We start from the raw sequence: 26,195 nt of genomic DNA, 5'->3' as shown, positions 1-26,195 counted from the left end.
TCAACCAACAATGCTGCAACTCACAAGGCCGTTGCTGTGACTTCCAGCACGTGTCGCCCGTCGGGCCTCCCACGCACACTTTCCCTGGACAAGGACAGTTTCCAGGACAATTTCCAGGACAGTTTCCGGGGCAGTTTCCAGGGCAGTTTCCAGGGCAGTTTCCAGGGCAGTTTCCAGGGCAGTTTCCAGGGCAGTTTCCAGGACAGTTTCCAGGACAGTTTCCGGGCCAGTTCCCAGGACAGTTCCCAGGTCAGCAGGGACAGCTAGGCACTCATGGATTCAAGGCCGGAGTGTGTCCTGTGCCAGCCGGAATCCCTGGAGGCTTCCACAGGTTCGGTGGCGGCGCCCCTTGCGTGCAGGAGTGCCAGAGTGACTTCCAGTGCCGTGACGTACAGAAGTGTTGCCCCATCGGCTGCTCCCTCGCGTGCCGCACCCCGCAGGGAGGTGAGTCCCCATGGCCACGCTATTGGTCTCTTTTGTCTGATTGATTTCAAGGAACTACGTGTGATGGAAACACACTTAAGGTGTTGTGGTAAACCAAGAACACACACACACACACACACACACACACACACACACACACACACACACACACACACACACACACACACAACTTACCTTCTCCGTGTGTTGCAGCGCCCTCCATCGTGGAGCCAGCCGTCAAGCCTGGCTTCTGTCCCGGGGTAGGCCTCCTAGGAACCCGCTCGGGGACTGGCGCCAGCCCCAGCACCCGCAGCCAGCAACAGGACCAAAAGGAACACCAACAGAACCGCAAGGAAGGCCGACAGCAACGCAAAGAGAACCGTGGTCGGAACCGGAGGGAGGCTGACGACAACCCCTGGGACCGTCGGACGCGGCGCTCCCCTCACCACCAAGAAGACCGCAATGACCGACGGGAAGTTCGCCTCAACCGCCTCGCAAGATTGCATAGCCGCCCCATCCGCTCTGCCGGTGACGCTGACACGCGGGTGGTGCGTCAAAGTGGCGGCAGCGGTAGCAGCGGCGGCACCCAACCCAACCAAAGGTTCTTCGGGGGCAGCCCTTTCTGTGCCTCCAATTGCCGCACTGATTTTGACTGCGGAGGAGTCCTCAAATGCTGCGCCGTGAACTTACAATGTGCACAGTGCACTGTACCGCTCGGCTAGTGCCCTAGTTGCCCATACTGAGTACCATCACGTCCCAGGAGGACAGATGCAGCATCCATCCCTACCAAAGCCGGGCGCGCCACGCCTGCACAAGTATTATCCAGGAAAATATTGCATATGTTGCGCTGTTCGTAGACAGAAACTGAGTTTATGAGTCTCAGTGTTCTATTCAATAATATTTTTCTATTGTTATTTTTCCCCTGTACTTTATCTGCGTACTATATATATATATATATATATATATATATATATATATATATATATATATATATATATATATATATATATATATATATATATATATATATATATATATATATATTTTCCGCTTTATTTATTTGTTTCGTCACATCTATGCGATATTAGCATTGTTGTTTATTATTTGTCTATTTTGAAATGCGTGATGTTTGCTGGGCTGATCTTACTGAAACATTAAGAAGCTCATAATATTCAGTGCAAGTTTATGATAGTAATGGACACACACACACACACACACACACACACACACACACACACACACACACACACACACACACCTTTGGTATCTAGTATGTAGGCCCTATGATGGTAATTGTATTTTGAACGTCACCCACTAACATTTTTGGCTTCCTCATGGACCCCATCACCCTTGGCTTCAACTTCACCGGCCACTGAACTTTGTTGCCAAGGCTCACCTACACATGGTTCTGCCTTCACTGGCCGGCGTGCGTTGAATTAAAAACATGACGCTGTTTTAAAATTTACTCACAGCTTCATCACACCTGTATTAGCTGTAAGGTTTAAAATAAAATTTTATTTTTTAAGCTTTCATCCGTATAAGAACCTATCGTCCTACACTTGTTTATGTCGACAAAGGTTCCTTGCCGCAGGAAAGGAAACTGTATTGTTCTGACCTTTTTATTATTATTCTTTTTAATTGGAATGTTCTTTAAAACTTGACACTGGTTGCAAATAAAGACGAATAAGATAGTTCGATTGTGTAACTTACATTCATTAATAGCTATGTACTTGCTTCATGTCAATCTTAACGCATTTTGCAGACTAGGGAACATTGTTTTGTCAATGTAAACTCGTATAGACACCGATTATACATAGAATCATGAAATGTTAAGAAGCTGCGTAAATCCACATAAAATAAATAAATAAATAAACAAATAAATAAATAAAATAAAATAAATCACGTTCGTCTAACGCAGACAACATAACATTTTTTCAGTATAAATTCATAGAGATACTTTCAATATATATTATAATAATAATCAATGAAGTACGACTTCGTGTGATATACCGTTAATTTATACAACAAAGATTCAGGCTGGCCTTGTAAACATCTAAACAGACATTATACAAGAAATCTAGCTGACAAAGATTCTATTTATGTAGGAGAAATTATGTTGATGAATGTGAAAACTACTCGATTTCTAGTCAATATAACTTCGTATAGATACTGATCATTATACAAGAAAACCAAGCTACAAGAGAAATTTAAGTTGGCATACGTGACTATTTTTTTTTTTTTTTATCAGTCTTCGCTCAAATGAACACCAATCATAGGTAGAAATAATGAAAAAGACCACAAATGCTTCAAGTGAAGAGACATGTTGCATAACAGTGGAGAGTAGTAAAAAAATAAGAGAAAAATAAGATACAGATAGTTGAGTCGGCGAAGCAGCGAATGTCGTCTGTTGTGAAGTGAGCGCCACCACCAACAGCACCGCTGCGACGCTACACTCACAAATACCTCCGTCTGACCCACTGACATATCCCCACCGGCTCAGTTTCTTGTAGTTTTCATGAGAACACACCTATTAAGAGTGAACCGGCTGATGAAAGTGAACGTAAAACTCAAAATAATGGGAGCGGAAGCAGCCGGCGACGTGTAAGGTCATCCTCGTGGGTTACCAGAAGGATGCTGGGCCGAGGTCACCTGTGGCGGGGGCAGAGGGTGTGCTGGAGTGGGCTGAGGGGCCTGGGACGGTATCCTACTGGAGTGAGGACTGGGCCCGTCAGACACAAGCACTGGCCCTCTGACTCCCCATGGAGGCCCACCCTGCCCAGGCAACCACTTAAAAAAGGTAATGTTGGTCATGCCCCTTGTTAGTGCCAATTAGGTTGTTTCTGCATTGGGTATCACAGAGGAGTTATTGGCTTGTTTGCTGTGTATTTTTTAATGTTCATTGGTTATAATTTACATAAGTCTAGTTAGGTTAGATCGACCTACCAGATAAGATTATAGGATTCTGTATCTTCTTGTTAATCTTTTATTATTCCTCGTGTGTTATGTAGTGTATTGAAAGGTATGTTTAAACATTTTTTTTCATGTCCATTGCATTATGTACGAAACTTGTAGCTACACATGTTAGTATTAGTAATTTATATAACCTTACATAACTTACAATCTTAACTACTACCTACTCGTACAACATAGCTGTCGTGTACAGTTTCCTCATTACCAAAGTATGCCATGTTGGAAACTCAAAACTTCTAATGTGATGGAAAGTGGCAATAAAGTGCACTAGGACTTGTACACATATGTGTGTGGACAAATGATAACATAAATCTTATTTGTCTTGGTAATAATATGAATGATTTGTATCTGCAGGGCTGAGTGGGTTGAGGCAGTGGAGCCTGATGGTGCTGCTGCTAGGGCGGGAGGCAAGAGGGGAGGTGCTGGAGCAGGCCAGGGAGATTGCCCGCTACCTGCTGTGCACAGTTGCCCGCCAGTCAGAGGTGCACACATCCCAGAAGCTGAGGCGCACACTCCAGCTCTATTCAGCATACTCTCGACTCTGGGGCGAGGAGGTGAGGTGTGGGGGTGTCAGGCTGTGCTTTGGTTAGCTGGTGACTGAACCAAGCTCAACCAAGACGTCTTGGGATCATACCACCAGCAGGATCAAGACAGTTTGGACTTGCTTCCCTTCATGCTGTTGCTTGTGTTTATCTATCAGAGAATATAGATGAAGATTTGTTACTGTATAATCCAGCAACTAAGTTAGATATGGAATTCTTTATACTAATTATTTCTCAAACATAGTGTATTATGAACCATTACTGTAACTTGATATTGTGATCCAGAATAATATTACCTATGCCTTGTGTTGCTTGGTCAGGATAAATCTTGTAAATATTTGCCTCATAAAACTGACTATTGGTCAATTACTGCATTTCAAAATTTCTGTCATTTCACATTCTTCGTATTTCTTAAAGCTGAAGTTTAAACTAATTTCTTTCAGTAAATTATACCAAAATATTTCACTGATGCCTTCCCCTCAGGCTGCTCGCAGCATGCTGGCTAGCCTCCGCCGGACACTGGCTTCTAAGGGCCGCCATCTCCTCCTCTCTGCTGTGTGCTTCTCTAACTTCAACTGGGAGCAGGAGAAGATATCCGATGAACGCCTGCGGGAGTAAGGATATGTTCTTGTTGCTTTGAGTTTTGATCTGTATTAGAAAGTAACAGATAAAGGAATGAGCAGAGTATGACTGAAAGAAACATAGAGAAAGAAAGGGAAGCTTCATCTTTTGCCTTCTTTTCTGCAGGTCAGCCAAACATCTTGAGAGTGTGAGTGACCTTTGCCGAGCTACCGTTGAGTGTGACGCATGTGGAAAGAGACAAGTCATTGATCAGAAGGTAATGTCAGATTTTGCTCATCATAGGAAAAACAACAATGAAGTCATCAAATCATCACACATCTCATCACAAACACATTTTGAAAGACAAGATATGAAAACAATATAGTAGTAATTATTACATTACATTACAGTGTTGTTAGGCTTTAGGATGAGAACAGAAATAGTAAAAGTCATCTACAACTCATCACATGTACATTTTGAAAGACTGGATATGAAAACAATGTAGTAGTACTTATTACATTACATTGTTAGAATTTAGAATGAGAATGGAAGTAGTAGAAGTCATCCTCAACTCATCACACATCTCATCATGTAGATATTTTGACAAACACTGGATATGAAAACAATGTAGTACTTATTACATTACATTGTTAGTTTTTGGGTGAGAAAAGAAGTAGCAGTAGTCATCCTCAACACATCACACATCACGTACACTTTAACAGACACTGGATATGAAATCTATGTAGTAATACTTATTACATTACATTGATAGGCATTGGAATGAAAACAGAAGTAGTAGAAGTCACCCACAACTCACCATGCATCCCATTCTCTCCCGGACAGATGTTGGACGTGGATTACTGCATGTGTGATGGCAGCCTGGGGTACACGAGCGACACACGGGAGTATGAGTCATGGCATCCCTTCATCGAGAGGGAGCACCATATTGTGTGGCGGCAGAAGCACCCCAAGCACAGCCACCTCTTTGCCTATAAGGGTAAGATGGCCTGGGTTGTCTTACCACTTGTTGGATTCAGTCAGTGTTGATTCAGAGGCACAGAGGGAAGTAAATGTTACAAAAGGGGTTTTATGAATGAAGTATTAAGTTTTCTTGTTGACTGATATTGTTACCTATGAAGGAAGATGCTGTTAAAGTGTTTATAAATGAGACCTTTAAGATACAGATTGAAGATGTGTCTCATTATTCAAGAGCTTTTGTGTTTTGTATTACATGTACAAAATTCACAAGAGTACTGAATATTCCAAAACACTGTTCATATGCATTAAAAGGAAAACCAAAATAGCAACTTGTGCATCATGAATTTTAACACTAATTTAAATATTGATATTCTTTCTTCCTGCCATAAAAAAAATAAATAAATAAATAAAATAAAACAAAATAATGTGACAGTGAAACTAAAAGAGTGGTAATCCTCCACAGTGTATGGGAGTTATGATGATGTGAGCCTGAGTTCCTTCATGGAGACACAACTCAACAGCAACTACAGGACTGAGTGGGATGACACAGCTCTCCAGCTGAAGGTTTTGAGCTCCCACGAAGAGTCCAACTCAGATCTGGTGTACTGGCTAGTGAAGTTCCCTGTTAGTACTTCCTGCTGTTGGATTGTGTGGCTCTGGGGGCTGCTGTATACATAGGTGGCATTATCATGATAACAATATTGGGTTATTGGTTATCCAATAATTATTTTTCTCACATTATCGATTTATTGGTATCGCTGATACTTTCAATTCCAAACTAGTGATAATCGATAATTTTAGTTTTTGGAGCATGAGCTTATTGAAAATTTCAACTTTCAAAATCATAGGTAGTTATTTTACTTAAACAGTACTTTTCATTAAGGAAGAGACAGGATGAACATTGAATTTGAAGTTTTCAAAGATTTTTCAAAATTCCACTAGCGTTGGAATTTTGGATTTAATGGTTATCGGTTATCAGGCAATAAATTTATTGTCCGTCATCACCAATAAGGTTATCGTTATCAGTTTATTGGTTATCACAATAAATTTTTTCATTATCATGCCCAGCTACGGCTGTATACCTTATTGCCTGTGTTGCGTGTAAAATGAAACTTTACTTGAAAGATATAAATGAAGATGCACTAAAGAAATTAATTAATTTTATTTTATTTTATTCTTTATTTATTTATTTTATTTATTTATTTTGTATTTATTTACTTTTATTTTTTTTTATTTAATTTTTTTTTTTTTTGTCTTAATTTTGTGAAATTTCACTACATTTGGAAGCTGAAAAAGAAGAATCAGTGTGAAAGGTGGAATTAATGAGAGCAGAAGTAAACAGAAGTTTTGTTAATACATACTTGTGGATATGTAGGTTTTTGTTCTTTAGGAGAGCAGAATGTATTCTCATTTAGTGAATTCTCTTTTATATGCAGTTTTTAAGTATTGCTTACAAAAGGAGACATTTTCATTTGCTACAATATCTTTCTCAAATATCTCCATCATTATATATGAATGTACCATGGTGTCTCTTTCTTTCAGCACTTCTTTGCCAATCGAGATTATGTGTTCAAGAGGCGTTTCATTGTGAACAGTGAGAAGAGGGAAGTTGTGATCATGAGTGAGGCCGTGTGTCCAGAAGTGATGCCGGAGGAGAAGGGGATCCATCGTGTGAATGAGTATTGGTCCACCATGGTGATCCGAGCACTGGGAGACATGGACCAGGTGTGAATGGACTTGTTTTCTGTTGCCCTGACTTACATAGGTCTGTGTGATATAATCACCAGAAAGCAGCAGATCTTTTATGTTTGGTTGTAAGTCCATCAAATGTATTAAGACAGTTTTTCTTAACTTCACAGCCTGGTATAGAGTACACACTCACCTACTTTGATAACCCTGGGACAAGCCTGCCTCAAAGCATCACCAACTTCATTGCAGTCACAGGTAAGTTCTCACCTCAAACAGTCTGTTAAAGTGTCAAGGCTTATATCTGTACTGTCTTGAAAAAAATTACTATATATATTTATCACTATTACAATTTTTAAGTACTTCACTAATTAGTGCATGTGTGATGTTTTAGGGTTTCCAAATTTCCTCAAAAAGCTACACATGGCAGCCCTGCAGCTTCAGTCCTTCCATGAGAAAGGTGAGGATGTGTATGTCAGTCTGCCATCAATGCTGCGCTTCCCTGAACACTGGAGGAAGGAGTTTAAGGAACTGCCTGAACCTGAGGTGTTGAGTAGAGAAGAGTTGGGAGTAATACCCAAACCCAGTGAAGCAGTAGCAGTAGAGGATGACAGTCTTAAGGCTTTGACTGAAGAGGATGTACCAGGTGAAAGTCAAGAGAAAATATCAGAAGTTGTCTCCTTACCTGTTACATCTGTAGTTGTGGAAGACACAAGCACTGAAGCTGAAACACTTGATGAAAAAATATGCATGCAGGAAGAGCTGAGCATTACAAGTGCACCTCATGAAATAGATATACACATTGAAGATTCCTCAGTCAGTGATGAGAAAACCATCAGCTCATTGTCTCCAGATGCACCTAAAAAGATCACATCTGACAAGTCCCTTCATGTAGACATTGGTGGCAGGAAAGTATCAATAGATTTACTAGAAGCCATGGAGGTGGTGGCTCCTGATTTGGAGAAGAAATCTCTTCTGCTCAAAAAAATTGAAGAACTGAATGAAAGGTTGTTAAAAGGTAATGGAGGACAAAATGTACTCTTGCAGAAGCTACAGAAGCTAAGACACAAACTGAAGTCATTCCACCAGGAAGCATCAATGAGAAGGGAGCAGTCAATGAAACAAATGGAGCAACTTTCCAACCGTGACCACTACCATCACATGAACATTGATGACAAAACCCTCACTCACCTTGAGATGCTCTTTGAGGCCATGCGGTATGTCCTGCAGGCTGATAAGGACATGCGAACTGGGAAAACCTTATTGGAAAGAAGCCCTGCAGTTCATCACAAGGCAGAAATAGAAGAGGACAGTCCAAAAGGATCACAGCCAGCAGATTTGCCAGGATTGTCCTCATCTCATGCAGGAGAAGGTGCAGATGATCAGCCACTAGAGAGAGATGAACCGGTGAATGCAGCAAAGTCGAAGACAACTAAAAAGATGAAAAAAAAAAAGAGAACACATAAGAAAAGTCCACCACCTGAGGATCCCCCTCCACCAGACTCATCAGGAGGGGAGTGGCATGAAGGGGAGACGAGGGATAATGCAGATGGCATGAATAGTGGTGCAGGTAACTTTGCAAATGAGTTAGGGAACATTGGAAAGAGTGTACATAATGTTAATTGTAAGGAGGAGGAGGAGAGCAGGTCATGGTTTTCAGGTGTGAGTGTTCCATACATATCTGCGTGGTGGGAGGCTGGACCCAAGCAGGAGAATGGTTCCTCAACCCACCAGCCTGATGTCATGAAACCAGAGCACAATGCAGCCTCTGATCTTGATGCTCAAACAAACACACTACTTTCACAGATCTTTTATATGTTCACCCTTAAATGGATTTTTTACTCTGAGAATGATGAGGCTGCTTCACTCAGAGAGCAGAAGAATGTGAAGAGTGTGCGTAGCCAGGAGGGGAGTGAGAGTGGTGAAGAAAATGAGCGGTCCAGTGAGGCACATTGGTACTGGTATCCTGTTAATGGTGCTTATCGGGTGTATGCCTGGGTGTTCAGTGCCTCCAGAGTGAGTGCTTGAGTGGTGTGGTGCAGTGCTCCTCCCTGTAGGTGACTTGCTTTAATAGGATGCTTTTTCAGCTAGTATGAGTACGCTTCTCTCAATGCATAATTTCTTAAAGCAACCACATCTTTACAATTATAGCAATTTTTTAACATTTTTACAAATTACAGTACATGGTGTTACTGCCAGAATAATGTGACTGAGAACTGCCAATAGAGAGCCACTGAGATAGAGGTGTTCATGTACCTGTCCTATTTATTTTTGACATTTTGTTATTAGTGTTTAATATCATGTGATGAGACTGAGAACAGTTTTCTCTCATCCTTGCAATGGCAAAACAGGCCTTGGTACAAAGTGAAGTGATCATCAGCTATTTAAACCACACTTCTTGCATTACCCTATGTCCAGTAGAGCAATTGTTAAATGTGCATGCCAAGGGCAGTATTTAAGTATTACAGGTATTATATTGTTGATTATATTTGTAATTTTTGCCTGGATTAGCATCGCACAGATTAGATCCTGTTAAACTGGTGTAAGGGTTTTTTTTTTTTTTTTTTTTTTTTTTTTTTTTTTTTTTTTTTTTTTTTTTTTTTTAGATTAATTCAGTCCCAGCCTGGTGGTGGAGTTTGGGCTTGTCTTCCTAGCAGGCCCTAGAAGATACTTGACATGTTACATAAGCGAGGAGTTACGGCCTTGCAGCCCAGCAGGAGCTGAAGGCTGTCTTGTTTGCATGTGTTGTCCTGTTGAGTGTGTTGGCAGGAACAGACCAACATTTCTGCCCTCGTGTGTGTGTGTGTGTGTGTGTTTCTAAAAGACTGGTTAACCCATATATATATAATATATATATATATATATATATATATATATATATATATATATATATATATATATATATATATATATATATATATATATATATATATATATATATATATAAAGTGTTGTAAGTGCTGGTGATATTTTTGTATAGAATTGTTTCTTTATTAAAAACCGTTTGCGGAACTTTAAATGTTTAATTACTGTATTATTCCTACGGTCAGTGTTACAGCAGACCTGACCCACTTTCTCACGACTGGCAGCATGGGAGACGAGGATGCAAAGTTCCCTGCCTGCCTCGTGTCTGTGTTGTGTGGTAAAGTTAGCAACAGGCAATATATTCATGTGGCCTTAACAACAACTCATCTGATGCGGCTCGTTCCCTCTGGCCCTACCCCGCCCTGCACCCTCCCGTGGTGACGTAAGATGGTTCAGATTACAGCCACAGCCTATCACTGACTGAACAATGTAAACAAGACTCACGTGGTTCCTGCGTCAGATGATTGTTAGTCATGAAGAATTATGGTTGTGTTGTAATACGCCTGGTGGGGAATTAATAGAGAAGGATACCTATCCACTGTACTAATAACCTACTCATTATTCTTCCTAATGCCCTCTTGTTTTCCCGTTATTGTCCTTGGTTTTGCTTTCTTTCCTTCCGTTAATGACTTTCCTTCCTTTCCTATTTCCTTTATCATGTTTTCATTTCCTGTGTTTTACTTTCCTTCCTTCTAAAGTTAGTTCATACCTAATAAAATAAGCCTGCAGACTGTAATAGGTAATGGGTTGTCTAAACTATTATCGAGCAACCAGAATCACGTTATCAAACTATACCGGATGAGGTACCTTGTGGTTTGTGGGATAGATTTCCAAGACGTGGGTAGGGTTAAGATGTCGAGGATGTGTGATGTGTCAGTCATTAGTCATGCTATCTTTTAGTCAGATGTGTGGCTAGGTATAGTTTGTCAAGGCTGGAAGAACGAGAGACCAATTATAGGTAGACATTATTATCGAACTGTTTAGAGTGTGTGTGTGTGTTTGCCAGCAAGTACAGTAGACTAGACAAAGACCTGGAAAAACAAAACAAAACAATAAACAGAGAAAGATAAAAGGAAACTGTATCAAAACATTATAGTCAATACCAAACCAAAGTGTACACGAAAACATAAGACTGAAGATGACAAACGGAAACCAGAACGTCATTATGCTCGGTAATGAGAGAGAGAGAGAGAGAGAGATAACGCTCGGTGTAGGGCCCAGTCATATGACCACCGCGAGCCATCGAATCGAGGAGCCCGGCCGGTGGTTTAGTCAACAGTCAGGCAGAGAAGAGGTCGCTATAACCATGAGGGTACTGGTTCTGTTGGCCCTGGTGGCTTTGGCGGTGGCGGAATTGCCCAGGTGAGGTTATAGGTGCTTGATGACGTGTGTTAGGTAGGGTTAGGCCAGGCATGAGGTTATGGTGTATTTTAACTCCCGTTCTGTCTAGTGTTTTGTGGTTATATCCCTCTTCCTTTTTTTGTTCCTATGTCCATTTCTTGCGTGGTGTTAGTGTACATACTTTATTCCTTATTATTTTTCATGCCATGTTATTTGTTTTGTATCACTTGTTCGTCTTCCTCCAAGTAATGGCCGTGATTTCCCTATTCCCCCTTTCAAGTTCATTTTCTTTTTGTATGCTGTTCTCTCATTGTTGCTTCTTGTTGGATTTCCTTATTAATGCTTTTTACTCATTTCTTATCCATGTATTTTTATTGCTACTTATGTGCCTTGTCTTTTCTGGCCTGTTGAAGTGAGGTGAGGTCAGTGAGGCGCTCAGATTAAGGTGCGACTGGTCAGGTGAGGTGAGGTGAGGTGGTGTGATGTCCTCTCAGATACAGCCGCGTCACTTCACCTGCATATTCTAGATTCGTTTTTTTTTCCCATCATTATGTAACACAAAAATTCCAGAGTTTAATGTGGTATTCGATGGTTAGTTTGGCAGAATGTTTGTCTTTGTTGGTTAATCTGTTTTATCTGTGTCCGTTTTGTCCGATCATATCTCTCTCTCTCTCTCTCTCTCTCTCTCTCTCTCTCTCTCTCTCTCTCTCTCATGATACTTAAGATTTGCGTCGTCAGCACATAATGTTTGTATTGGTGATGGGTTGGTAACAGCACAGTGCAGTGCTGGTTCACACGAGGGAAGGGATACGTGTTGGGTGAAAGGACCAAAAGAGCTGACGTCAGTTTACCACCAATTTACCAATTATTCATCTGCAAGTCATCTTAATTTAGTATGATTTGTGTATCTCACTTATGTAAAGTATTTTATTAAAACATATTTACATAGTTTTTGTATAATTTAATTTTGGTATTTATTTTTTTATTTTGTATCACATTATCAGGCCCCCAGTCTCCTCCAACTGCTTTTGGGAAAGGTTAGGTTATGTCAGATTATCTGCAGATTGACAGATGATAGGTTAGTAATACAACCTAACCTAACCCTAGCTCATGAAAACCAGTCAGCCAGGGTTAGGTTTACTGTAGATAGATAAGTAACCAAACATTAGCCAAGGTAGGTTAGCTTTTTAAAGAGCTTGGGCATAAGGATGGTCATTACCACAACTCTGTCTTGAGCCCTGAACAGCATTGTAGCAAGCAGGATATGACACCATTGTTTAGCACTGACAAGAGTGCCAGCCAACTGCCTTCATACCTTTTGCTTATACCTGTTTTTTTTTTTTTTTTTTTTCTACAGGATAAAGACATGTTTTCAAAGGCTACTAAGAATGTTAGTTTTCATGGGTGGTTTTTCCTAATGATACAGAATTCTTGCTATACTATCACTAGAATTTTGAAAACATCCTAGAAATCCCATTTAAGTTCCAATAGAGTCTGTTAATAGTTTTCAAGATTAGATGTCAAACTATCTGAAGATATTATGCAAAAAATTTTATTCCATGTTAACACACATCAGCCATTGTTATAATCCAACATGTTTGTGGTTTATGAATCTCCCAGGATGGATGGAGATGTTTTGACCTTTACCAGCACTGATCCCACATGTTTCCTTCACAAAACCCTAACCTTCTGAACACATAAAAGTTAGGGAAGCAGCCTTCCATGATTGCACATTGTGACAAAGGTATTAGGAAAGTAATATTTTAAAACAAATGTCAAGGATTGAACATGGCATCAATAGCAGCAGGACTAAAATGTCTTTGTTGTGGAATTCTCACACACCACTAGTAACAACTCAGATGGATGCACAAAACTTGTTAAGAATTCTTCAGTAAGTATCTACAATATTTATCACCACATTGCCTTCAGAATTCCACTGTACAAGGTAAAGACGTCCCGCCGCAGCCTTCAGGAAGTGGACACGCCCCTGGAGCTGGTGCGGCGGCGATGGGGGCAGGCTGGACCCATGCCTGAGCCTCTCTCCAATTATATGGATGTGTGTATCTTTCTCTTTCATTTGTGTGTGTATAAAACTTGCATAAATTAATCTTAGAGGTCACAGTTAAATGAATCAGTTGCATTCTGCTTTTTATTTTTAAGCATGCACAAAAACATACTATTGTGATAAATGACAATTGATGTGTTCAGTTTTCAACATGTGCAAAGCTAAGCCCATTCTGAATAAAGGGATAATCCTGGCTAGCTTGTCAAGCTTTGAAATCAAAGGCTAGGTGCTGTCTTAACCATTCTTATCATAGGTGACCACTGATCTGCTGCAAGATAAGAATGATCAGTACATTTAGCTTGTCTGGATTTGTTCATTTATACCTCAAAACTTGTCTCTAGATTCCTCCCTGCCATCTCTCTCTCTCTCTCTCTCTCTCTCTCTCTCTCTCTCTCTCTCTCTCTCTCTCTCTCTCTCTCTCTCTCTCTCTCTCTCTCTCTCTCTCTCTCTCTCTCTCTCTCTCTCTCTCTCTCTCTCTCTCTCTCTCTCTCTCTCTCTCTCTCTCTCTCTCTCTCTCTCTCTCTCTCTCTCTCTCTCTCTCTCTCTCTCTCTCTCTCTCTCTCTCTCTCTCTCTCTCTCTCTCTCTCTCTCTCTCGGTTGCTTCCTTGCATTTACTGTTCATCCAGGAAATAGAGTTTAACACAAGGATCTGTCTGGGCTACACATTGAGGTAGTGATTTCGTTGCAGGCTCAATACTATGGTCCCATCTCCATCGGCACTCCACCACAGTCTTTCCGAGTGGTCTTTGACACTGGCTCCTCCAACCTGTGGGTGCCTTCCAAGCAGTGCCACTACACCAACATTGCCTGTCGTGAGTATTGCTAAAGAGATGTTAGAATAAATGTAAGTTGTCAGTAGTTTGTATTTTTATAAGAATGGCTTGGCTGTAATTTCATGTATTTCTGATCATAGTCTTATAATAATGCTTGTCATGCTTAAATTACTGTGGACTTGGCAGGAAAAGCAATTGTAACCTTTTTACTCATACACCATTGACGTAATACAGAGGAGTGTCATGAATTTTTTTCCTGTTCTTCATCAGTGATTTCTTGTATTTCCTGTATGGACTTGATCCTCAGAAATACTAGTTCAGTGGGCTTAGTAGGAAGACTAACTTTGACTTGCCCATATTACATGTATTTATAGAACAAGGAGTGTAATGTCTCTGTTTTTCTTACTGATGTAATTTGTAATTTTTCTTAGAGCAAAGAATGTATTAACCTATTTCTGTTACAAATTAAAGAACTTTCATTGTAATGTTTTAGTTAAATCTGAAAGAGTAAGAGATTGCAGCACATGCTGGAGTGTAACACAAGCTAAGGTGTAACATCTGTATTGCTTGTTTATTATGAAGAAAATGTTTGTACCTTTGTTTGGAGAAAAATTTATGGCCTGTATTGTGCATAATGTATTGGACAGCTGTGGGTTGGCTTGTGTGACTGGGACCACTTGTATGGCCTCCCTGCCTCTCCCTCCTCCAGGTCTTCATCTCGGTCAGGATCACAGGATATCATGTGTAGGAAACTTGACCACCTCTTTCTCTTCCTCCTTAGTAGCATGAATTTTTATGTATTTTATCTTTTTTTTATTATTTATTTTATTTTATTTATTTATTTATTTTTTTATGCAAGTGTGAAACTTGTAATCAATATGTGGCATCCCCTACCGTAATGAGAGATGCAATGCAGACAAAAATCAAGAAAACTTTTTGAAAGTCCCACTCCCCACTCAGCCACTTCCATATTTCCCTCTTTCCAGCCCTGAGCTGAAGTGAGGCAAGTGACCATACTTGGTATGTCTTGAAACTCAAAAACCCATTGGCCAGGAAGTAGTGATTCACCTTCATGCTGCAAGTCCAATTTTACGAACTTGTCTTTTAGGTTTTCAGAATGTCGGTTACCTCACAAGAGAGATTAAGTTGGACTATTCACTCCATGCAGCAACTCAGTTATGACTTGTGTGCAGCTTACCTTGTTTCAGTTGAGACGCCACAATTCAGGATCACTTATTGATATGGCATTATTATTTCCTTTTCTTTCCTTTTTTCCCAGTTCTTCACAATAAATATGACTCAAGGAAGTCATCGACCTTCAAGAAAAATGGAACAGAGTTTGCCATCCACTATGGATCTGGCTCCCTCTCTGGCTACCTCTCCACTGACACTGTGGCCGTGAGTGTGTGACATTGTGTTTGCCCTCCTATGTCTACTCTCTTAATTGTCATAATCATTGACAGGTGTAAGTTAATATAAACATATAAGCAGTGCACTGTTCTTAATGCACACTTCATTCTATGGATTCTCTGAAGCTTGTCATATTCTTTGGTCTATAGGTTTCGTCAGTTGCCGTGAAGGACCAGACTTTTGCTGAAGCACTGAGTGAGCCTGGCCTGGCTTTTGTTGCTGCCAAGTTTGACGGCATCCTCGGCATGGGCTACAGCACAATTGCTGTGGATGGCGTCACTCCAGTATTTGACAACATGGTGCGACAAGGTCTGGTGCCAGCTCCTGTCTTCAGTTTCTACCTCAACAGGTAAATAAACATACAGTTAGCAGTGTTCCTGTTTATCTTGCATCATGCTCATCAAAGCTTATGAGATATTAACTAAATCAATTTTTTTTCTGAATTTCCATGATTTGAATGATTTGAACTTGTTTAGTAGTGCTTTTTTTCTTTTTCATGAGTTACTTTCAGAATCTTTTAAACATATAAAGACAGTTTGCCAACCCATTTATTGTTTCTTCTCAGCTCCTAGAGCTCAGCATGTGTGATGGAACTTGTATGTTTGTCCCTCAGAGACCCATCAGCAGCTGAGGGTGGAGAGCTGATCTTGGGAGGTTCTGATCCCACATACTACTCAGGAGACTTTACCTATGTGCCTGTTGACCGGAAAGGCTACTGGCAGTTCAAGATGGATGGGTGAGTCAAGATTACTTTGATTCCATTTTATGAATTTTCATACTTCCAAACAATTTTTGAGAGAAGACAACTGTATTTTCAGATATCCTTTATATGTGATGAGTTGTTGATAACCCACTTGTTCCTTCAGGATGCAGATGAATGGCACCCCAGTTCCCTTCTGCCATGGTGGATGTGAGGCCATTGCTGACACCGGCACCTCCCTCATTGCTGCGCCCACTGAGGAGGCTCGGCTCATCAATAAGAAGGTTCACAGCGTGATACTTCTTGGTATTTTTTGTGTGATGTTGAGGGAACCAAATAATTCCATTGATCATTGCTAATAGGAAGTTTTACGTTGTTTCAGATTGGTGCCAAGCCCATTGTAGGAGGAGAGTGGTCAGTGGACTGTTCCTTGATCCCACACCTGCCTAACATTTCCTTTGTCTTTGGTGGGAGGCCCTTCACACTTGAGGGGAAGGACTACATCTTGAGGGTGAGCACAGGGAGACACATATATAAGTATTTTGTAGATGCCCAATGCAGTGGTGGAATCTTTATGGAAGTGAAATGAAGACTTGTAAGAACATTGCTTATAGTGAACTCTTGGTGTATTTTCTTTCAAGTTATTATTATTTTTTTTTTTTTTTACCTATTTCAGGTGAGTCAGTTTGGCCAGGTGAGCTGTCTGTCAGGATTCATCGGTCTGGACATTCCCCCTCCCATGGGTCCTCTCTGGATCCTTGGGGACGTCTTTATTGGGCGATTCTATACAGAGTTTGACATGGGAAATAACCGTGTTGGTTTTGCCACAGCCAAGTAGGTGAGTGCAAAGGTCAGGTGATATCACAGTGGGCTGGGTAATGACGGGCAGGTTTGTAAAGATGTCAGCACTCAGATACCAAAGTTAAGACATTTTTCTTTTTGGAACTTCTTGTTGGAAAGTACATAACTCTTGATCAAGTGTCAACTGTCTTGTTTTTTTTTTTTTAGCTTGTGCAATAATGATAAATGTGAAGTATTTGTTGATCAGTTATAGGTGTGACATTAGTTTGTCATGTTCTCATTGTGATACTTATGCATTGAAATAAGTAAGAGGAGGTAATGGATAATGGTTATGTTCATGCCTTATCTGCCTCATAGAACCATAACTCCATGACAGAGTAACCTTCCATTCATTTTTTTTTTTCCTTTTTTTTTTTTGGGGGGGGGGGGATTTTTTATTTTTTTTATATTTTTTTATTTTTTATTTTTTTCATGAATGTAAAGAGAGGCTCGTGAAATGGTTGTCATATCTCTTGACCAGATGTTGTTAGAGTTGTGATAGGTAAGTAATGTGGTTGTGTTGTTATACAGTGTTCAGAAATTAAAATTGAAATGTTGCAGTGAAAGAAAATGAGACAAAATGTAAATGTTAGTGAGAATTCTTTGGTTTGTTTTGAATTTTCTCATGTTTATTTAAAGGCATTTGTAGGGATGATAACACACCATGCTGCTGTGTAAGTCTTTGGTCCTTGCCTCTGGTGACAAAGAAAGATTGTTCACTTATACTCAATGGAAAGAGAATTCATTCTTCAGTGTGCAAGTCCTAAGCTTTGTATGCACCATATGATAAATGTTTGTTGCAATATTGTATATTTTCATCATTACAAGAGATAGAGATAAAAGACTACATTTTTCTTCCAGCTCATTTATAATTAAGGTTTGTTGGAAGGACATATTCAAATAATTAAGTGCTCATCATTTCTCAATAGTTCTTTGTTTGTGAAACACCCAGCACGTATGGTGTGGCCACACTGTTGTTTTATTCTCACCAGCCACAACCATTGCCTCTCAACTTGTGTGTTCTGCACCAAGTTACAATACTGGGAGATGAATTGATATATGTTTGTTGTCCACCCCCAATACAGTATTAAAAACTTGTGTTGGTATCTCTTTCCATATTGAACATTTTACTTTGAATTTTGTATAAGCTTTGGAAAAAGTTATATTATTTGAGTTACATAGTATTAGGTTGATGCTGGGAGGTGCATCAGGATGAGTTGAGTATTTGAATTCAAGGTCTAAGTAAGCAGTCCTGTAAGTTGTGTTAGGCAGAACCTCAGAAAATTATACATAATGGTCTTCAAACCTTGTATTATGATTTTTAAGCCAGGATTTGTCAAAGGTGTTGTACATGGGCAGAGTTAAGATGAACCGAACCAGAAGTTGAGTTAAGGAGACATCATGGAATTCGAAAATCTGAAAATATATGCACCTGAAACTATAATTGTGGTGGTGGTAGTGGCGACATATTGTATGTGGTAATAGAGAAAATAGCGGTGGTGGTGGCTTAAGTGAAGGCGGTGGTGATTATGGTAACAACAGGAGTGAAGGTGACCCGGATGTAAGACAGAGATTGTAGAATTGTTCATTAACTTCAAATTACCCGCCCACTGCTCGCCTCTGCCCTTTACAGTTTAATAACCTGTTGAATTATTATCAGTCAATTGGACAGGAAAAAAAAAAAAAAAACTTACAATTATAAACGGAATTATAGTATGTATATTGACACTGAAATGTAAGCCTGTAATAAAGGTTTGATGTGTTTGACACGTAAACAAACCGCCAATTTTTGGAAAAAGAAAAAAATAAATCACTAAACATAATCATACGTAACAAGAAGCCTACAAGCCCAAAACAACATACTTGACAAATTCTTTGTTTTATCATCCAACAATAGCTGTAAAACCAAATCAAAAGAGAGGCTGTTAGGGAAACTGTCAAGGCGTTTCTTGAACCAAACTCTTGGTTAAAGAGGAAGAGGAATACACGATAGCCAGATGAAAGAAAATTGACATAAAATACGCTTTACATTAATTCTGGAAGGTACGATGAAAAGAAAGAACTGGGGATTAAAGAGAGAGAGAGAGACAGAGAGAGCGCCGATGCTAAGAGCAAACTGGCAAACTTCCGCACAAGTGAACAAGTGAAGCAGGGAGGGATAGGCGAACAGGCAGACGAGCAATCAGCCTTCACTGTCACGCTACCTGCGCACCATGGTGGAGGGCAGTAAGAAGACAAATGTAGAGGAACAATTAGCACAGTACCGCAAGAGGAAGAAGAGGGAGGAGGAGTATGCAGCGCTGAAGCAAAAGATATGGGGCTACCTCGCTGCTGTGTTCACCTTCTGGAGGCCTGAGGACGGTGGGCCGGGCACGCACACCTCACCGGGAAGTTCTGAAGCAGAGATGCAGGATGATTCTTCCCGTCCTGCCATTAATGTAAGTCCTTGATTCATTCCACCTTGTACGAAGGGCACTGGCGTAGGACAAGAAGAGAGAGAGAGAGAGGGGGGCATGTTGAGGTGCCAGTCCCTAAAGAAAAAAAGTCGAGTGATTATCCAAAATAGGAGGATTAGTATCTTGAAACCTGTAGCTCCTAAGACTCTCTTAGCTGTAGCCTTGTGTGTTGCCAATAAAGAATGGTTTCATTAATCCATGACGATCTCCTGCCACGTAGCTTGACCCCACAGTCCTGACAGCCCCGCCCACACACCGCCTGTCATATTAATGTAAGCCCAGCACTAGCTTTGTCCATTTTACTTGTCACTGTGTGTGTGTGTGTGTGTGTGTGTGTGTGTGATGTCTTTCGGGAGGCAGGGGTTTTGGTAGTTTTGTAGAATTAAGCCATCCACTATAGTGTTTGCTCGAGCATGCGGTGTCCATTTATTTTAAAAGCAGACCTAGCATGTCAGAATTTCTATATTATTACTAATACTGTTGTAGTACTTGTTGCTGCAAATAATACACCATCCAGCTTTTGCTTTAATTTGTGAGTGAATAATTGAAGTGAAATTTAGGTAAAAATGTACAATAACTCCTTTTAAGATAATCCCTTCCCTTTTCCCTCAGATATAATCTAACCAGGGATTGTGTCTCCCCTGGAGCTCCCCAGAGGTCACTAACCAGTAAAATTGCAGTTTAATGCAATACATTCTATTTTCTTTTTTTTTTTTTTTTTTTTCCTTCTCTATCCTCAGCTAACTTGGGAACCCAGTGGGAAAGTGGGATTCTGGGGTGGGGGAAGCCAAATTTGGACATTTATGAAAAAGTCTGATGTTAAGACACCCTACTTTGAAAATGGGAAAGTTCTAGCCTAAACCAGCTTTACCTTATCTAACCTAACTGGGCCCCTGGCCCCCATTTAAGGGGACTAACCTTACTAACTGTCCCCTGGACCCTCCCACCCTAAGGATATAAACATAATCTAACCTAAATTTCCTGGGGAGCTTTCTCCCTCCACTGGGAAACTTTTCATTAGGTGTTGGGGAGGTTAGGGGACCCATTAGAGGTTAGGATGGGTTAGGGGGCAGAGCCTTCTTTTTGGGAGTTGGGGGTCTATAGTCCTTACAAATATGGTTTGGTTTGGGCATTGGTTATTTCAGGAATTCCTCAGTTGGTGGGAACTACTAGGTCAGTTTTAAGATTAGATCCTTGGTAAAAAAAGGACAATCCAGCACACACACACACACACACACACACACACACACACACACACACACACACACACACACACACACACACACACACACACACACACACACACACACACACACACACACACACACACACACACACACACACACACACACACACACACACACACACACACACACACACACACACACACACACACACACACACACACACACACACACACACACACACACACACACACACACACACACACACACACACACACACACACACACACACACACACACACACACACACACACACACACACACACACACACACACACACACACACACACACACACACACACACACACACACACACACACACACACACACACACACACACACACACACACACACACACACACACACACACACACACACACACACACACACACACACACACACACACACACACACACACACACACACACACACACACACACACACACACACACACACACACACACACACACACACACACACACACACACACACACACACACACACACACACACACACACACACACACACACACACACACACACACACACACACACACACACACACACACACACACACACACACACACACACACACACACACACACACACACACACACACACACACACACACACACACACACACACACACACACACACACACACACACACACACACACACACACACACACACACACACACACACACACACACACACACACACACACACACACACACACACACACACACACACACACACACACACACACACACACACACACACACACACACACACACACACACACACACACACACACACACACACACACACACACACACACACACACACACACACACACACACACACACACACACACACACACACACACACACACACACACACACACACACACACACACACACACACACACACACACACACACACACACACACACACACACACACACACACACACACACACACACACACACACACACACACACACACACACACACACACACACACACACACACACACACACACACACACACACACACACACACACACACACACACACACACACACACACACACACACACACACACACACACACACACACACACACACACACACACACACACACACACACACACACACACACACACACACACACACACACACACACACACACACACACACACACACACACACACACACACACACACACACACACACACACACACACACACACACACACACACACACACACACACACACACACACACACACACACACACACACACACACACACACACACACACACACACACACACACACACACACACACACACACACACACACACACACACACACACACACACACACACACACACACACACACACACACACACACACACACACACACACACACACACACACACACACACACACACACACACACACACACACACACACACACACACACACACACACACACACACACACACACACACACACACACACACACACACACACACACACACACACACACACACACACACACACACACACACACACACACACACACACACACACACACACACACACACACACACACACACACACACACACACACACACACACACACACACACACACACACACACACACACACACACACACACACACACTTGAAAAATAACTAGTCAGGTGGTCCCAGTGTATATGACCCCATTTCATATCATCTAAAATGGCCTGAGCTGTTTGGTCATGGAGAGATTATCATGATCCCTATGGAAACCTAATAGAAACATTGGGAAATGCATACCTGTATATATCTGACACCAGGATAATTTGTCCCTGAGAGATATGCATTGGGGGATCAATCCTCTGGTAGGACACTAAGAGGAATTGCAAGTCCTGACATCTTAACTGATTATGCCAAGATAATCAGCAATGCATGGGTGGGTGGATTCTGGTCGGCCTTGACTGCCACATCACTACATGATTGTATGTTGCAGGAGATATGGTAATCTCAGCATAAAAAGCTAAAGCAGTAGAGACTTAGGATGGGTTAGCCCTCAGTTATTGTGGGCTGATGAGCTTAATATTTTCTTTGCCTCTAGAATGAAACTATTTTTGAGAATGAATTGAAGTGATGAGCAGAGAGAGAGAGAGAGAGAGAGAGAGAGAGAGAGAGAGAGAGAGAGAGAGAGAGACCACAAGCAAAAGGAAAACTCATCAATTACCTATGACTTCCTACCGACTTCCTCACAAAGGGTATGGTAAGGAGACTTGAGTGGCTATGAATCAACAAGATAACATCATCTATTCTCCTGTTTATTGATTTTTTTACATTGTTCAATCATTTTGACTGTGATCACTTTCCTTAGACCGGAAATGCGAGGAGGAGGAAAGCTAACATGGGAGAGGCGACCACCACCATGGAAGAGGAGGAAGCATCTCCCACACACTACACTAGATTAGACTTGGCCATGCTGTTTCTTAAGATCCTCATGTGGCTGTTGCTCCAGAAGGTCTTTATCCTGTTGGAATTTGGAGCAGTCTTCTTCATTACCAGTGCCTTCTTATTTATATGGTAAGACTTGTCCTGACACTCACTACTTACTGTCTTGCGCTGTTGATTTTTATATTATCCAGTATACTCTTTTTATTTATATTTATTTATTTATTTTCATATTTTTATTCATTTATTTATATATTTATTTTATATAGTCAAGGGCAATAAAAAAAAGCATAAAAATAGTCTTGATACCTCCCTCTTGATGCAGCTCAAGTCACAGTTAGGAGGGAATACAGATGCAGGGAGGTAGTTCTATTATGTGATTACTGTTGTGAATCATATGTATGTTTATTATTTGTCTGCTCTTAGTGATGTGCTTTTTAGCTCTTTTGAATAGAATGGCTAAGAGTCACAAAACACCAAGAAAAAACTGGTTAACTGCTGCTCCCAAAAAAATTAAAAGAGATAGGATTCATTTTAGTTTCTCATTAAATTTTACTCCTCTTGACATTGCCCTCATAGCATTGCTTTCCTCTTCCTTTTCCTCCTTTCTTTGTATTTCTTATGTTGTTACTGCTGAAAGGTGGTGAATGTCATTTCAGACCCACACAATGACATGAATCATTTATTGTATTCATTCAAAAACTGAAGACATACATTAGTGATCATGGACAACACTCTGTATGAATAAGTTGCGTAATACAGGTATGATTCTGCACATTACAGATGATGATTACAGACTAATATATTCTTACACAGATAGTTTTGGGTCTTGGGGTGATCATTAAGCAATACATATACCCTTCCTGATAGGTGTTCTAGGTAGTTGTTCTATCTATTTCTGTCCTTTGTGGTAACACACATTCCCCTTGCCCTGTTGCCCTCAGTAATGTGTCCTTATCATCCTCATTTATAAGGTGATGAGGTCAGCCTCGTGTCATTATATGCATCCATCCCCTTACATCAACACCACATCTACACTGGCTGTACAAGAAATTTGCTGACTAGGCCTTGTCTTGGTCCTCTCCCTGACCTCCAGGTCCTTCCCGTTCTCATCAACAACCTCTCTCGCTCACTCTGTTTCTTGTGTCTGCTTGGTGGTAACATAAGTATACTCCTTTGGTTTTCACTTTCCACTGGTGTCACATGAAGGTAGACAATACACAAGTTTATCCATGAAAAAGACAAAGGAGCAAATATTCTGGTCACTTCTCAGGGTAGGAAGCAAAGCCTGTTTGCTCACTCCATGGCCAGGAAGACCACTGCCACTATTGTAAGGCTTCTTGTTTTAGTAAAGTGAACAGAATAGGGACGAGATTAAGTGGAAAAGTCTTGTATTCATATCATCAAGGCAGAAGTAATTGTTTTAGTATAATTTTGTTGATGTGGCCATGCTGTGTGTATTTCTGCCAGTAGATACATATGAAGCATGTACCATATGCATATTTGAACAAAAGAAAAAAATTTATCTTTCAGGTATAACTTGAGAAATGAGCCCAAGAAGAAGGGAGAAGCAAGTGCTTACTCTGTGTTCAACCCAAATTGTGAAGCAATTGATGGAACGTTCACTGCTGAGCAGTTTGAACGTGAGCTGTTGCATAAAATGTGATGCCATGTGATTGTATATTTAATTTGTTAGTTGTTATATATTTTTATATTGACAATATTTGTAATATATTGAGTAATATTGGGTAGATATAATAGGAGATACAAAGTCTTGTATCAACAGTTCCATTTGTGCCTTTTCCATTTGGGCCAATAATAAGAGAGGATGCCAGCTTGGAAGGTGTACATTTTGAACAAGCAAGGAGATAGGCATGGATGAATATTAGTTAAACCTGTCAGGGAATCAATCACAAGATACTACCTTATACTGGTGTCAGGTTTGTGATGGTCCTCACTCCTATTGATCCTCTGTTTCAAGATCTATAAATAAGCAAGGTCTGCTCATGCTTGTCACTCATCACAAGAAGTACAGCTGTGACATCCACATATTTGAGGAAAGATTCCCCACGTATTGTAATTGAACCTTTCCATTCACAAAAATCACAAACTCCTTATTGCACCTGAGTTGAAGGTATGTGTTGTAGGGAAAATTCTTATTTTGTCTTGATTTTCTGGATGTATAAAAAAAAAAAAACATCTGGCCAAGCCAAGTTTTGAGGTATTTAGAAGGGGAAGGTTGTTGGTACAGTGAGTGAGCTAAATCATGATGTAATAGTGAATGTGTAGACATTACAGATTTGTGTAAAAATATGATTTAACTTTTTATCTTTTGAGTTTATAAGCATGAGCAGGATGGACTGACTTGCAGAGCCAAATGGTGTTTTTGATGAGCTGCAAACTTTCTCTTCTAAATATCTCAAGATTTTTCCTCAGGCTGATGAATGTTTCTACATCAACATAAGGTATAACATGAGTTTCTGTGGATGTTGTTGGAGGTGAAAGTAAGGTTATTCTAAGTGGAAAATGTTATATATATATATATATATATATATATATATATATATATATATATATATATATATATATATTTTTTTTTTTTTTTTTTTTTTTTTTTTTGAGGCTCTGTTTAGCAGTGGTATGAAATTCAAATTTCACACACATTCACAATGGCCAGGCTGGGCAGGTAGCTGTGCCATTACTGAAGTGTATGGCATTGCCAGCAGTTTTCTTGTAAACTTAGGCAATGCAATCAATCTAAACGTATTCACTGTCACTGTCTCAGTGAGAAACTGAGTGTGACTGAGTGGCAGTTAGCGGGTTTGTTCTTAGCCTCACTCCTCCCCATTCCCTGCCCAGCAGTCATGGTGCCAGGTAGC

At 40.7% G+C, this 26,195-nt stretch overlaps 4 protein-coding genes across 4 annotated transcripts in view; all 4 read left to right on the top strand.

The window, feature by feature from the left end:
• LOC135090858 (calcium-binding protein P-like) overlaps positions 1 to 2,115 on the top strand; it is an 8,267-nt gene extending 6,152 nt beyond the window's left edge. The window contains exons 3-4 of the mRNA XM_063987979.1: positions 1 to 444; positions 637 to 2,115. The exon at positions 1 to 444 is cut by the window's left edge and continues 74 nt beyond it. Of these exons, the coding sequence (XP_063844049.1) occupies positions 1 to 444; positions 637 to 1,145 (953 nt within the window). The 3' untranslated portion in view covers positions 1,146 to 2,115. The remainder of the gene's footprint in view (positions 445 to 636) is intronic.
• A 537-nt stretch (positions 2,116 to 2,652) lies between these two features.
• On the top strand, positions 2,653 to 9,298 carry LOC135090857 (uncharacterized). Its single transcript, XM_063987978.1, has 9 exons — positions 2,653 to 3,220; positions 3,748 to 3,947; positions 4,419 to 4,549; positions 4,683 to 4,773; positions 5,340 to 5,493; positions 5,938 to 6,098; positions 7,017 to 7,199; positions 7,334 to 7,418; positions 7,555 to 9,298. The coding sequence occupies exons 1-9, from the start codon at positions 3,055 to 3,057 to the stop codon at positions 9,186 to 9,188; spliced, it is 2,805 nt and encodes a 934-aa protein (XP_063844048.1). The 5' UTR covers positions 2,653 to 3,054; the 3' UTR covers positions 9,189 to 9,298.
• Positions 9,299 to 11,217: 1,919 nt separating this feature from the next.
• LOC135090859 (lysosomal aspartic protease-like) lies at positions 11,218 to 18,250 on the top strand. Its single transcript, XM_063987982.1, has 9 exons — positions 11,218 to 11,387; positions 13,296 to 13,422; positions 14,120 to 14,243; positions 15,484 to 15,602; positions 15,764 to 15,963; positions 16,228 to 16,350; positions 16,481 to 16,598; positions 16,697 to 16,825; positions 16,991 to 18,250. Exons 1-9 carry the CDS (start codon positions 11,251 to 11,253, stop codon positions 17,150 to 17,152), a joined length of 1,239 nt encoding a protein of 412 aa, XP_063844052.1. The 5' UTR covers positions 11,218 to 11,250; the 3' UTR covers positions 17,153 to 18,250.
• Positions 18,251 to 19,119: 869 nt separating this feature from the next.
• Positions 19,120 to 25,627, top strand: LOC135090861 (SAYSvFN domain-containing protein 1-like). Its single transcript, XM_063987984.1, has 3 exons — positions 19,120 to 19,592; positions 23,243 to 23,448; positions 24,850 to 25,627. The coding sequence occupies exons 1-3, from the start codon at positions 19,368 to 19,370 to the stop codon at positions 24,980 to 24,982; spliced, it is 564 nt and encodes a 187-aa protein (XP_063844054.1). The 5' UTR covers positions 19,120 to 19,367; the 3' UTR covers positions 24,983 to 25,627.
• The last annotated feature ends 568 nt before the right edge of the window (positions 25,628 to 26,195 follow it).

Source organism: Scylla paramamosain, chromosome 36 (genome assembly GCF_035594125.1).
Source record: "Scylla paramamosain isolate STU-SP2022 chromosome 36, ASM3559412v1, whole genome shotgun sequence".
Classification (NCBI taxonomy): domain Eukaryota; kingdom Metazoa; phylum Arthropoda; class Malacostraca; order Decapoda; family Portunidae; genus Scylla; species Scylla paramamosain.
This window is presented reverse-complemented; position numbering and strand designations above follow the sequence as displayed.

Bases quoted from the DNA above. Each gene is read 5' to 3' on its own strand.
- LOC135090857 (XM_063987978.1), top strand. From the start codon at position 3,055: ATGCTGGGCCGAGGTCACCTGTGGCGGGGGCAGAGGGTGTGCTGGAGT. The intron at 3,948-4,418 runs GTGAGGTGTGGG...CCTTCCCCTCAG, and splicing joins CTCGACTCTGGGGCGAGGAG to GCTGCTCGCAGCATGCTGGC. The intron at 4,550-4,682 runs GTAAGGATATGT...TCTTTTCTGCAG, and splicing joins TCCGATGAACGCCTGCGGGA to GTCAGCCAAACATCTTGAGA.
- LOC135090859 (XM_063987982.1), top strand. From the start codon at position 11,251: ATGACCACCGCGAGCCATCGAATCGAGGAGCCCGGCCGGTGGTTTAGT. The intron at 11,388-13,295 runs GTGAGGTTATAG...CATTGCCTTCAG, and splicing joins GCGGTGGCGGAATTGCCCAG to AATTCCACTGTACAAGGTAA. The intron at 16,826-16,990 runs GTGAGCACAGGG...TACCTATTTCAG, and splicing joins GGAAGGACTACATCTTGAGG to GTGAGTCAGTTTGGCCAGGT.
- LOC135090861 (XM_063987984.1), top strand. From the start codon at position 19,368: ATGGTGGAGGGCAGTAAGAAGACAAATGTAGAGGAACAATTAGCACAG. The intron at 19,593-23,242 runs GTAAGTCCTTGA...CACTTTCCTTAG, and splicing joins CTTCCCGTCCTGCCATTAAT to ACCGGAAATGCGAGGAGGAG. The intron at 23,449-24,849 runs GTAAGACTTGTC...TTTATCTTTCAG, and splicing joins AGTGCCTTCTTATTTATATG to GTATAACTTGAGAAATGAGC.